We start from the raw sequence: 14,325 nt of genomic DNA, 5'->3' as shown, positions 1-14,325 counted from the left end.
AATTCCCTACATTAACTACCATTAAATACAATTAAATACAATTATCTAAAGTACGAAAAATAACAAACACTAAAATACAGAAAATAATAAAACAATTACAAGTTTTTTTTAAACTAATTACACCTAATCTAATCCCCCTAATAAAATAAAAAAGCCCCCCAAAATAATAAAAAGCCCTACCCTATACTAAATTACAAATAGCCCTTAAAAGGGCCTTTTGTGGGGCATTGCCCCAAAGTAATCAGCTCTTTTACCTGTAAAAAAAAGTACAATACCCCCCAACATTAAAACCCACCACCCACACACCAAACCCTACTCTAAAACCCACCCAATCCCCCCTTAATAAAACCTAACACTAACCAATTGAAGATCACCCTACCTTGAGAAGTCTTCACCCAACCGGGCCGAAGTCCTCAACGAAGCCGGGCGAAGTGGTCCTCCAGACGGGCAGAAGTCTTCATCCAAGCCGGGAAGAAGAGGTCCTCCAGACGGGCAGAAGTCTTCATCCAGACGGCATCTTCTATCTTCATCCATCCAGCGCGGAGCGGGTCCATCTTCAAGACATCCGACGTGGAGCATCCTCTTCTTTCAACGCCTTCTTACTAAATGACAGTTCCTTTAAGTGACGTCATCCAAGATGGCGTCCCTTCAATTCTGATTATATATAAGTATAGATATATACAGATATATATAGGAATATATATTTATAAATACTTAAAACATATTCTGCTTTGTGCAGAACATTGGAATGTGAAATATTTACAGTAAATACACAGTATAACACTTTATTAAACACATTTTTGTTTTGCTAAACAATTAACCAGAGCTCTGAGGGCACTGTAATCATTCTAGCATAAGTCAAGATTGCACTAACACGTTCACATTTACTTTCAATTTTTTAATACGAGTGCTCCTTCCAATGCGCACAAACAGCCGCCATAAACCTGATATTGTGAAATGGTTAGCGTGCCACTCGTAATCTGGCCCAGTATTGTATTTTCATGTGTTGGTTACACAAGATGCAACTATTTTACAGTTGTTAACGATTTTGGAGTTCTCAGTAATATTCACAAAAAGAATATTGGCGTTCATTACAATATTGGCTATTTTGCACTCCGTCTCGCACGTTAACTTTGCTAGATGGAGGCTTTTTGCACAAGTTTGGTTGCACTCACATTATAAGTTGATAGTAAAATGTTTGCACGCTAGCGAAAACTTGACGTGCACTAAAGAATGAATATCACAACTTTTTAACCTATTCTTCCTTAGACTTCAATAGAGCATGAAAAATGGGAAAAAAAACTAAATTTATGCTTACCTGATAAATTGATTTCTTCTATGGTAAGACGAGTCCACGGATTCATCCTTTACTTGTGGGATATTATCCTTCCCTACAGGAAGTAGCAAAGAGCACCAAAGCAGAGTTGTCTATATAGCTCCTCCCTTAGCTCCACCCCCCAGTCATTCGACCGAAGGTACAGGAAGAAAAAGGAGAAACTACAAGGTGCAGAGGTGACTGAGTTTAACTCAAAAAATACAATCTGTCTTAAAATGACAGGGCAGGCCGTGGACTTGTCTTACCATAGAAGAAATCAGTTTATCAGGTAAGCATAAATTTAGTTTTCTTCTATAAAGGTAAGACGAGTCCACTGATTCATCCTTTACTTGTGGGATACAATACCAAAGCTACAGGACACAGATGAACGGGAGGGACAAGACAGATGGTTAAACAGAAGGCACCACTGCTTGAAGAACTTTTCTCCCAAAAACAGCCTCCGAAGAAGCAAAGGTATCAAATTTGGAAAATTTGGAAAAGGTATGAAGCGAAGACAAAATCATCATTTTTTAAAAGCCCATGTGGAAGCCACCGCTCTAGTAGAGTGAGCTGTAATTCTTTCAGGAGGCTGCTGTCCAGCAGTCTCGTATGCCAAACGGATGATGCGTTTCAGCCAAAAGGCCAGAGAGGTAGCCGTAGCTTTTTGACCTCTACATTTACCAGAATAGACAGCAAACAAATAAGATGTTTGACGGAAATCTTTGGTCATTTGCAAGTAAAACTTTAAAGCACGAACCATGTCCAAGTTGTGCAATAGACGCTCCTTCTTAGAGGAGGGATTAGGACACAGAGAAGGAACAACAATTTCCTGATTAATATTCTTATTAGTAACAACCTTAGGAAGGAATCCAGGTTTGGTACGCAAAACCACCTTATCAGCATGGAAAACAAGATAAGGCGAGTTGCATTGCAATGCAGATAGTTCAGAAACTCTTCGAGCCGAAGAGATAGCAACTAAAAACAGAACTTTCCAAGAGAAAAGCTTAATATCTATGGAATGCATAGGTTCAAACGGAACCCCTTGAAGAACTTTAAGAACCAAATTCAAACTCCATGGTGGAGCAACAGGTTTAAACACAGGATTGATTCTAACAAAAGCCTGACAGAACGACTGAACGTCTGGAACATCTGCCAGACGTTTGTGCAGTAGAATTGATAAAGCAGATATCTGTCCCTTTAAGGAACTAGCTGATAGCCCCTTCTCCAATCCATCTTTGAGAAAGGACAAAATCCTAGGAATCCTGATCTTACTCCATGAGTAGCCTTTGGATTCGCACCAATAAAGATATTTACGCCATATCTTATGATAAATTTTCCTGGTGACAGGCTTTCGAGCCTCAATCAAGGTATCTATGACCGACTCAGAGAACCCCCGCTTGGATAAGATCAAGCGTTCAATCTCTAAGCAGTTAGTCGCAGAGAAACTAGTTTTGGATGCTGGAACGGACCTTGAATCAGAAGGTCCTGTCTCAGTGGCAGAGTCCATGGTGGAAGAGATGACATGTCCACCAGGTCTGCATACCAAGTCCTGCGTGGCCACGCAGGTGCTATCAAAATCACCAAAGCTCTCTCCTGTTTGATTCTGGCAATCAAACGAGGAAGGAGAGTGTTACAAACTGCTATTTGTAACTGGCCCTTTAAATGAAAAATTGCCCTGCTTCCATGGATCGTGGAGAAGCCTATTTGCCAGCCTCCTTCCTCATGACTATGGCCCCTGGAAGATTGTGCCCCTGAGAACATATTAACTTTTATTGGGTGTGTATGGCCCTTTAAGAACCGTCTGGGGACATATTGTGACTTTGGTGAACAATGCCCCTTTAAGACTATGTCCCCAGACCTGTAAAATAGCTTGTCCCTGGCTTTCTCACACTTGGTTCAGTGAATGGGACTTGCTGAGCCAGGTGCCACACAGGCAGAGTGTTCCACAGAGGGGGAGCACTGTTACAGAGGCATTGGTTTTCATTGTGTGCCATTAAGTGCTATGTGACAGACCCTTCGGTCAGAACTAAAGAGATAACTTTGTTCAGCTTCAAGAAGCATTCTAAATACAAGTTTGCTGGGATCAGCTCTAATTAAGTTTAGTGAAAAACATTCCCATTGTCTAATCAGACTGCTAGTAGTGATAAGGTGGACTGCATTGTTTTCTTGTGTGCAATGTTATCTGCTGTTATGGCCTGTCAAAGGGCATTGCCTCTCTATCTAAATGCATCAAATGTGTGATTGGGGATTTTATGCCTCCCCCTGAGAGTGTCTTTTTTGCATGTAACCTCAATAAAAACCAGGCTGTGTGTTCCAGCACATCAGACCTATTCTGACCCTCTAACTTGCAGCTTTGACTCATGTTTGTAGGGTACAGCTATAATCACTACAGGGATTGCTATGCTCTATATACTCCCTTAGCTACTGAGCTCCTGTAAGAGCTCTTGTTCCTGATCCTGTTTCGCTCTAAAGAAGGAAGAGGTTCACCTACTGGAGCCTGGTCGTAGGTCCAGGGCGCAGAGCAGACGGCGAGATATCAGCCCAGCAGCGGTGGTTCGTAGAGTCTGCATTACTTATGGTGGCTACGCAGCAGTTATAGTGTCTACGGTGCTGCTGCTCCTTTGGGGAGCGCTAGGAGCATCCTTTTCTACGGTCCAACTTCCAGCCAGCCTGGAGGCAACCGTAACAGAGAGGAAATGGTGGAAACACATAAGCCAGGTTGAACAACCAGGGTACTGCTAGAGCATCTATCAGTACTGCCTGAAGATCCCTTGACCTGGACCCGTATCGAGGAAGTTTGGCATTCTGATGAGACGCCATCAGATCCAATTCTGGTGTGCCCCATTGCTGAATCAATTGTGCAAACACCTCCGGATGGAGTTCCCACTCCCCCGGATGAAAAGTCTGACGACTTAGAAAATCCGCTTCCTAGTTCTCCACTCCTGGGATATAGATTGCTGATAGATGGCAAGAGTGAGTCTCTGCCCATTGAATTATTGTGGTAACCTCTATCATCGCTAGAGAACTCTTTGTTCCCCCCTGATCATTGATATATGCTACAGTCGTGATATTGTCCGACTGGAATCTTATGAATCTGGCCGATGCCAGCTGAGGCCACGCCTGAAGCGCGTTGAATATCGTTCTCATTTCTAGAATATTTATCGGGAGGAGAGCCTCCTCCTGAGTCCACAATCCCTGTGCTTTCAGGGAATTCCAGACTGCACCCCAGCCCAATAGGCTGGTGTCCGTCGTCACTATGACCCACGCTGGCCTGCGGAAACACATTCCCTTGGACAGATGATCCTGTGACAACCACCAAAGAAGAGAGTCTCTGGTCTCTTGGTCCAGATTTATCTGAGGAGATAAATCTGCATAATCCCCATTCCACTGTTTGTGCATGCAAAGTTGCAGTGGTCTGAGATACAAGCGAGCAAACGGAACTATGTCCATTGCCGCTACCATTAAGCCTATTACCTCCATACACTGAGCCACTGATGGGCAAGGAATGGAATGAAGAGCTCGGCAGATGGATAAAATCTTTGATTTCCTAACCTCAGTCAGAAAATTTTTCATGTCCACCGAATCTATCAGAGTTCCCAGAAATGGAACTCTTGTGAGAGGGATAAGTGAACTCTTTTTTACGTTCACTTTCCACCTGTGAGATCTTAGAAAAGCCAACACGATGTCCGTGTGAGACTTGGCTAGTTGGTAAGTTGACGCCTGGATTAAGATATCGTCCAGATAAGGCGCCACAGCTATGCCCCGCGGCCTTAGGACCGCCAGAAGGGACCCTAGCACCTTTGTGAAAATTCTGGGAGCCGTGGCCAACCCGAAGGGAAGAGCCACAAACTGGTAATGCTTGTCCAGAAAGGTGAACCTGAGGAACTGGTGATGATCTCTGTGGATAGGAATGTGTAGATACACATCCTTTAAGTCCACGGTGGTCATATATTGACCCTCCTGGATCATTGGCAAAATAGTCTGAATGGTCTCCATCTTGAAGAATGGGACTCTGAGGAATTTGTTTAGGATCTTGAGATCCAAAATTGGTCTGAAAGTTCCCTCCTTTTTGGGAACCACAAACAGATTGGAGTAGAACCCTTGCCCCTGTTCTGTTTCCGGAACTGGGCAGATCACTCCCATGGAATATAGGTATTCTACACAGCGTAAGAACGCCTCTCTTTTTGTCTGGTTTACAGACAATTGAGAAAGATGGAAGATACCCCTGAACATCTCTTGCCCAAGCCTGAGCAAAGAGAGAAAGTCTGCCCCTACTAGATCCAGTCCCAGATGGGGGGCTACCCCTTCATGCTGTCTTGGTTGCAGCAGTGGGCTTCTTGGCCTGTTGACCCTTGTTCCAAGTCTGGTTTGGTTTCCAGACTGACTTGGATTGAGCAAGATTCCCCTCTTGCTTTGCAGCAGGGGAAGAGGAAGAGGGACCACCTTTGAAGTTTTGAAAGGAACGAAAATTATTTTGTTTGGTCCTCATCTTATTCGTCTCATCCTGAGGAAGGGCATGGCCTTTCCCTCCAGGGATGTCTGAAATGATCTCTTTCAGTTCAAGCCTGAATAGGGTCTTACCTTTGAAAGGGATGGCTAAAAGCTTAGCTTTTGAGGACACATCAGCAGACCAGGACTTAAGCCATAACGCTCTGCGCGCTAAAATGGCAAAACCTGAATTCTTCGCCGCTAATTTAGCCTATTGAAAAGCGGCATCTGTAATGAAAGAATTAGCTAGCTTGAGAGCCCTAATTCTATCCAGAATATCCTCTAATGGAGTCTCAACCTGAAGAGCCTCTTCCAGAGCCTCGAACCAAAAAGACGCTGCAGTAGTTACAGGAACAATGCACGCTATAGGTTGGAGAAGAAAACCTTGATGAACAAATATTTTCTTCAGGAGACCCTCTAATTTTTTATCCATAGGATTTTTCAAAGCACAACTGTCCTCAATAGGTATAGTTGTACGCTTAGCCAGGGTACAAATAGCTCCCTCCACCTTAGGGACCGTCTGCCACGAGTCCCGCATGGCATCTGATATGGGAAACATTTTCTTAAAAGTAGGAGGGGGAGCGAACGGAATACCTGGTCTATCCCACTCCTTAGTAACAATTTCAGAAATCCTCTTAGGAACCAGAAAAACATCAGTGTAGGCAGGAACCTCTAGGAATTTGTCCATTTTACACAATTTCTCTGGAACTACAATAGGGTCACAATCATCCAGAGTCGCTAAAACCTCCCTGTGCAATAAGCGGAGGTGTTCTAGTTTAAATTTAAAAGCCCTCATATCTGAATCTGTCTGAGGGAACATATTTTCAGAAATCTCTCCCTCAGCCAGCAAATCCCTCACTTCAGAACATTGTGAGGGTACATCGGATATAGCTAATAAAGCGTCAGAGGGCTCAGTGTTTGTTCTCACACCAGACCTACTGTGCTTCCCCTGCAACCCAGGCAGCTTAGATAAAACCTCTGTGAGGGTAGTATTCATAACTGCGGCCATATCTTGCAGGGTGTAAGAATTAGGCGCACTAGAAGTACTTGGCGTCGTTTGTGCGGGCATTAACAGTTGTGACACTTGGGGAGAATTAGATGGCATAACCTGATTCTCTTCTCACTGAGAATCATCCTGCGACATACTTTTAGTAGCTAAAATATGTTCTTTACAAATTATTGAACTTTCAGTGCATGAGGGACACATTCTAAGTGGGGGTTCCACAATGGCTTATAAACATATTGAACATTGACTTTCCTCAATGTCAGACATGTTGAACAAGCTAGTAATGACTACAAACAAGCATGAAAACACTTTATTTAGTGAAAAAAATAACAATCTTAAAAAACGGTACTGCGCCTTTAAGAGAAAAAAAGCATACAGATTCTGCAAAACAGTCTAAACATGCACCAAATTTTTCAAAATTTTGTATGTAGACCCACTATAGGTAGTTAAGATTGCACCACAACATTTTTTTAACAATTAACCCCTTAATGTCCAAACCGGATCGAAAATAGGCCCAGATCCGGAAAAAGACCTCTCAGCACCTTGCCACAGCCCTGCTTTGGCTCAAAACATACACCAGGGCCCTCAAAGTTAGAGCTTGCTGACAAACTAACTGCGCATCTGAGGCATGAAAATAGGCCCCGCCCATCTCACTCGATGTTTCTCAGCCTTAAAGAACCGCACCAGAGTGGTTATAACTAGCCATCTGAGTTCCAAGACCCTAAAGTTAAGCCATGTGTGCCCTAATAAAGTTGCCCAAAACGTTTATTGCCCACAAAAACGTTAAAGCACTCCCTTCCAAAAAACGTTTGCTCACAAACATTTGATCAGTGTCAACCATATATGTAATAAGTAATGCCCTTCTTTTAGCTCTAGGATTACTGCTTACCCTTACCCTCCTGGGTTAGCCTTTCTGAAATACACAGTCTCTCCAGAAAAAATATGACTGAACATACCTCATTGCTGCATAGCATGAAAACCGTTCCTTACACTGAAGTTTCCTGTACTCCTCAGCCTCTGTGGGAACAGCAAATGGACCTTAGTTACAAATGCTAAGATCATCATCCTCCAGGCAGCAGTCTTCATCCATCTGCTGCCTGAGGGTAAATAGTACAAACCAGTACCATTTAAAAATAACAAACTCTTGATTGAAGAAATTAAAAACTAATATTTTATCACCTCTTTCACTTTACCCTTCCTAGTACTTAGAGTAGGCAAAGAGAATGACTGGGGGGTGGAGCTAAGGGAGGAGCTATATAGACAGCTCTGCTGTGGTGCTCTTTGCCACTTCCTGTAGGGAAGGATAATATCCCACAAGTAAAGAATGAATCCGTGGACTCGTCTTACCTTTATAGAAGAAAAAACTATCACCCATATTTGCACACTAACCTGATTGTGTTTATTCAAGTACACTAAACCTGACATAAATTATGAATATTTCACATTCCAATGTTCTTCACATAGAAGCATATGTTCTATTTATTTTTTAGTAAATATTTCTATGTATATCTGATGATTTTTTAGTAAAATGTACAGTATATCTATACCTATATCTATATAATACACAGTATAACACTTCATTAAATATGAATATTGCAAATATATGATTTTACATGTTTTCATCTACTTGACTACAAAGAGCTCCAGTGCAATGATATACAGTCATGCACTTCTGTCAGATAATGCACCACTTCACCCAGAAAATTGTGGAATTACAAATGTTTTTTCGTTTTCATGTTTATTTATTTTGTTTGTATTGGTATGACACAAAAAAAGTGGAGAGAAAAAAGCCAAATCTGACACATTCCAGGCAAAACTCCAAAAATGGGGGCCTATCTATCAAGCTCCGAATGGAGCTTTATGCCCCATGTTTCTGGCGAGCCTGCAGGCTCGCCAGAAACAACAGTTATGAAGCAGCGGTCTAAAGACTGTTGCTCCATAACCCTGTCCGCCTGCTCTGAGCAGGCGGACAGGAGTCACCACAATTCAACCCGATCAAGTACGATTGGGTTGATTGACACCCCCCTGCTGGTGGCCAATAAATCCACTGTGACCATTTCCATTCATAATAATTTAACCATAATAATTTAGCCTTTGTTTAATATTTGAACCACATTATTGTCGATACTGGTAGTAACAGTACTGTGTTTTTAGACTGTTTTTTGACAAATTGTGTTTTGGAATTTTTAATCTGCTAGTCTGAGTTTTTTTCTTAGGATTTCCCATATAATAATCTTTAAGTGGTGGCAGCAAAGATAGTTTAGTGTGGGTGGCATTAAAGGGAAGTTTGGGCATTTTTTTTAGATTTAGACTAGAGCAGTGTTTCTCAACTGCGGTACTCAAGTACCACCAGCAGGCCAGGTTTTCATTATAGCTGAACCAGCGCACAGGTGAAATAAACAGCTGATCAGTAACCATGGTTACTAACTTGCTCTCACCCATCAACTTATTATTTTACCTGTGCTCTAGTTCAGCTATAATGAAAACCTGGCCTGGTGGGGTACTTGAAGACTGGGGTTGAGAAATAATGGACTAGAGAGTGTTTGTTAACCCTTTCACCTACTCAGCTAAGTTGAAGGCTTGCCTGGAGTTGCTAGACTGTGACAAATTGGTTAAGATGGAAAGGGTCAGTTAACCCTTTCTGTGCCAAATATGACTGTGGCAAGGTTTGTTAACCGTGTACGTCACAGAGGGAAACAAATTATATTGCCAGTTGTGACTACTGCCCAGAATATAGCTAGGGAGATCTTACCTGCTGCAGAGTCTTCTATTTAGCACAAGCAGTGAAGTAAGGAAAGGAGTGGTGAGTAATAGTAGAACAAAGTAGCACCTAATACAAGGATCAGACCCACTCACAGCCTCAGTGACACCAAGGCTAACATTAGCATGCCTAAAGCTGCATTAGAGGTGCTAGGTCCAAGTCATCATGGCATCCTGGTACCCAATAATTGGCACGCTCTAGAGTATGTGATATTGCCATTTAAAAAAATAAATGTAATACGGGTACATATTCTCAAATTCTGAATTTCAAAATCCAAACTTATTCTAAAAATCAAACTTTTTAATTAATATTTTTTTTAAATTAAACTTTATAAATTACTGTTTGCCCTCCCTGTAAGTCACAAAAGTAGTACAAATGATATAAAACTACCTTAAGTTGCATGTATAAGCTGTATTAAGACATTTAAATATTGACTAAATGACAAAAGATATTGATGTTTAAACTTGCTCCCATCCCCTCCCCCATATGTCCCATTTTAAAGATGCAAATATTACAAAATACAAGCTATTCCAAAATACAAACCTTTTTCTAGTCCCAAGCAGTTTGGGTAAAGGGTTTCCTACCTGTATTATAGAGTAACATTTTATTAATATGTAGAAATATAAAGATCCGTATCTTAAATATATTATTTTTTAACATTTTAAATGTTCTACTAGGCTCTTGCTTCCATTGGAAATTACGGAGTGCGGATAAATACAGTATGCCCAGCATTTGTTGACACACCACTGCTTGAAACCATTGAAAAGGAAGAAAACATGGGAGAATTCTACAAATACAAGGATAACATAAAGGATATGATGAAATCCTATGGTGTGCTAAAGTAAGTACATTTTGCATCAATGTATTTTGTTTTTATTCTGATTGCTATTATCTTGGGATTTGTTTTTATGTGGTACTTGTAAAAGGGATGAGGAAGTCTCTCTCGGATAAAAAATAAATTTCTTTATTGAGACATCAAAAAGCGTTAAAAATAGAAACAGCTTAAACCATCACGAAGGTGAAGGTACAAAGTGCATAAGAGGGCGTAGCACCTGCGGGTTGACATGTTTCGGCAAAAGCCGTAATCATAACGTAAGGTGCTACACCTTACAAGATGTTTAAAAAGTAGTATCAACATTCTAATTGGTTAAAAACAGTAATTGAATGTAACCACCCTCTAAGCATAGCACCAGAGCAAATGCCAAGGAAACAGCTGCAGCCTAAATGGAGAACAGAGAAATGACACTACATGTAAATAGATCTGTCTCATGGTATTTTTATATTTTTATATTTTGACATTTGTGAGCTAGAGTGATATGCGGTCTAGCCATAGAGAAGTAGCAATATGCTAAAATTATTATAAACAACAAATATGCATGAACAAGTGTATACTAGAGCACATAATAGGGTCAAAGAGATATGAAAAAATGTAACCTTGAATAGGAATTCACAAGTTGTATTATATTATACCATATTATGTCAAATGGAGGAAAGCAGCGAAAAGGAAATATATAGATCTAATATTATCCAACATTAGATCATAATTTATTCCTAAAAGTTTATTAAATCATATTTGGAATTAAATCCATGAGGTATTCTGGTCCTCTAAGTGAAGATCCAGAACACCTCACGTTTAGCCAATAGGGTGTCAAGTTCTCCTCCCCTCTTAGGTACAATTACTTTTTCAATGGCTGTCCACCAAAAAGAATAAATTTCACAGTTATGTTTGGTAGCAAAGTGTTGGACTAGGGGTGTGGTGGATCTTCCTGTAGATAAAGTTGATATGTGTTCCCTAATTCTTGAGTTAATATTTCTAGAGGTAAGCCCAACATATTGTAAATTGCAAGCTATGCATGTTATAAGGTAGATAACGTATGTGCTTGTGCAGTTCAGACAAGCCTTTATTGGATAAATATTGCCACTAATAGTTGAAGAAAAAGTGTCAGATATCTGGACATATTCACAAGGCTTACACTTTTTATGTCCACAATGGAACATGCCCAGATGTTTTAACCAGGAGCTTTGAGAATTTGTTTCTTGTTTCAACTGTGTGGGAGACAAAATAGAAGTCAGAGTAGCACATATTTTGTAGGAACACCTGACTCCCTGACCCCTTCTTTGACTAGATTAATTTTTTTTTATGTGGGCCAGATGATGGGGCCGATTTATTATTGTGAGGACGGACATGATCCGATATTGCGGATCATGTCCGCTGCACATCGATAAATGCCGACAGCATACGTTGTCGGCATTTATCATTGCAACAGCAGTTCTTGTGGTCTGCTGGTGCAATACCACCCCCTGCCCCCGGCTGCTAGCAGGGGGTGTCAATCAACCTGATCGTATTCGATTGGGTTGATTTCCGGCGATGTCTTTCCGCCGCCTCAGAGCAGGCGAACAGGTTATGGAGCAGCGGCCTTTAGACTGCTGCTTCATAACTTGTATTTCTGGTGAGCCTGAAGGCTCGACAGAAACACGGGGCATCAAGCTCCATACGGAGCTTGATAAATATGCCCCTATGAGTGGAGCTGTAGTTTGCGCTCGAGTTTCAGTGTTAAAATAGCAAGAAGTAATTATTTTGTGCTCAGAGATTCGCGCTCGTATTACAAGTTCAAAGTAAAACGTTTTCCTTCTGACATTCGCAAAGTCGCACAAACACAATCACGGTTATTTAAAAGTGGAGCACATAGCAGAATATGTTCTATTTATTATTATTCACAAATTCATGTATTCATGATTTTATATAAGTATAGATATATACAGATATATATATATATATATATATATATGAATATCTAATTAAAAATAAATAGAACATATTCTGCTATGTGCAGTTCATTGGACTGTGAAATATTTACAGTAAATACACAGTATAACACTTTATTAAAAGTAAATATTGCATAAATGTTTTAATCTACTAGACTGCAAAGGGCTCTAATGCACACACACACACACACACACACACACACACACACATATATATATATATATATATACACATGTATTTATGTGCTTATATGTATATATATGCCTGTAAAGGACTTTCATTGTAATTTCTGAGTGCTTTTTTCAGAACTTAATATTTATATATATTTATAAAGAGCACCCAGGTCGAGGACATCATAGAGGTATATAGCCAAAAGTATGTGGGCACCGCTACTAATTATTGAGTTCAGGTGTTTCAGTCGCATCCATTGCTAACGGGTGCATAAAATCCAGCACATAGCCATGAAATCTCCATAGAGAAACATTGGCAGTTGTAGGGAAGAGTTTAGTGACTTTAAACATGGTGCTGTCATAGGATGCCACCTTTGCCACAAATCAGTTTTTGAAATTCGGACCTACTAGATCTGTCCCGGTTGACTGTAAGTATTATTATTGCAAACTGGAAACATCTAAAAGCAACAACAGTCCAGCCATTGAGGCCTATTTATCAAGCTCCGAATGGAGCTTGACGCCCTGTGTTTCTGGCGAGCCTGCAGGCTCCCCAGAAACAGGAGTTATGAAGCAGCAGAATTCAGCCCAATCGAGTACGATCGGGTTGATTGACACCCCCTGCTGGTGGCCGATTGGCCGCGAGTCTGCAGGGGGCGGCGTTGCACCAGCAGCTCACAAGAGCTGCTGGTGCAATGCTGAATACGGATATGTCTGTCGGACCTGATCCGCACTGTCGGATCAGGTCCGACAGACATATGATAAATAGGCCTCATTAAGTCATAGACCACACAAACTCCCGAGTGGGGCCGCCAAGTGATGAATCATATAATGTGTAAAAATTGCATATTATCTGTTGCATCACTCACTACAGAGTTCCAAGCTGAAAGCATAATTTTGACAAGACTTCCCTTTATAAGGATGTGTAAACAGACTTGTTGGGCTTATTAGTTCTTTGCAGTCAAAAATGTTGTTTGTGTGTTTTCTCCTGTTAAGTGTAGTCAGTCCACGGGTCATCCATTACTTATGGGATTATAACTCCTCCCTAACAGGAAGTGCAAGAGGATCACCCAAGCAGAGCTGCTATATAGCTCCTCCCCTCTACGTCATACCCAGTCATTCTCTTGCACCTAACTAATAGATAGGATGTGTGAGAGGACTGTGGTTATTAAACTTAGTTTTTATTTCTTCAATCAAAAGTTTGTTATTTTAAACAGCACCAGAGTGTGTTGTTTTTTCTCAGGCAGTATTAGAAGAAGAATCTACCTGAGTTTGTGTATGATCTTAGCGGACGTAACTAAGATCCATTTGCTGTTCTCGGCCATTCTGAGGAGCGAGGTAACTTCAGAACAGGGGACAGCGGGCAGGGTTCACCTGCAAAGAGGTATGTTGCAGTATATTATTTTCTAAGGAATGGAATTGACTGAGAAAATACTGCTAATACCGATATAATGTAAGTACAGCCTTAAATGCAGTAGTAGCAACTGGTATCAGGCTGATATGTATGTATGTTGGCACTGAAGTATTTCTGGGGAGTGGCACTTCACTAAGAAAATACTGTATACATATAACTTATAGCCTTTCTGCAGTGAAAGCGACTAGCAACAGGCTTTTTAATAACATTTCATATATTTATATTTAAAACGTTTACTGGCATGTTAATCGTTTTCTCTCTGAGGTACTTGGTGAAAAATTTTATGGGCATTATTTTTCCACTTGGCTGTCGTTTGTTTTGAATAAAATCAGTTTACTGAGCTTCCCCACTGTTGTATTATGAGTGGGAGGGGCCTATTTTGGCGCTTTACTGCGCAGTAGAAATTC

The 14,325-nt window shown here is 40.9% G+C and overlaps 1 protein-coding gene across 2 annotated transcripts in view; it reads left to right on the top strand.

Moving 5' to 3' along the window:
- The window catches only part of HPGD (15-hydroxyprostaglandin dehydrogenase), a 222,648-nt gene that overhangs the window by 142,219 nt on the left and 66,104 nt on the right, over nt 1-14,325 (top strand). For both annotated transcript variants that reach the window (XM_053703841.1, XM_053703840.1), the window contains exon 6: nt 10,248-10,411. In XM_053703841.1, the coding sequence (XP_053559816.1) occupies nt 10,248-10,411 (164 nt within the window). The remainder of the gene's footprint in view (nt 1-10,247; nt 10,412-14,325) is intronic.

This window comes from Bombina bombina, chromosome 2, assembly GCF_027579735.1.
Source record: "Bombina bombina isolate aBomBom1 chromosome 2, aBomBom1.pri, whole genome shotgun sequence".
NCBI lineage: Eukaryota > Metazoa > Chordata > Amphibia > Anura > Bombinatoridae > Bombina > Bombina bombina.
The sequence above is the reverse complement of the archived record's forward strand: the minus strand, read 5'-3'. Positions and strand labels throughout refer to the sequence as shown.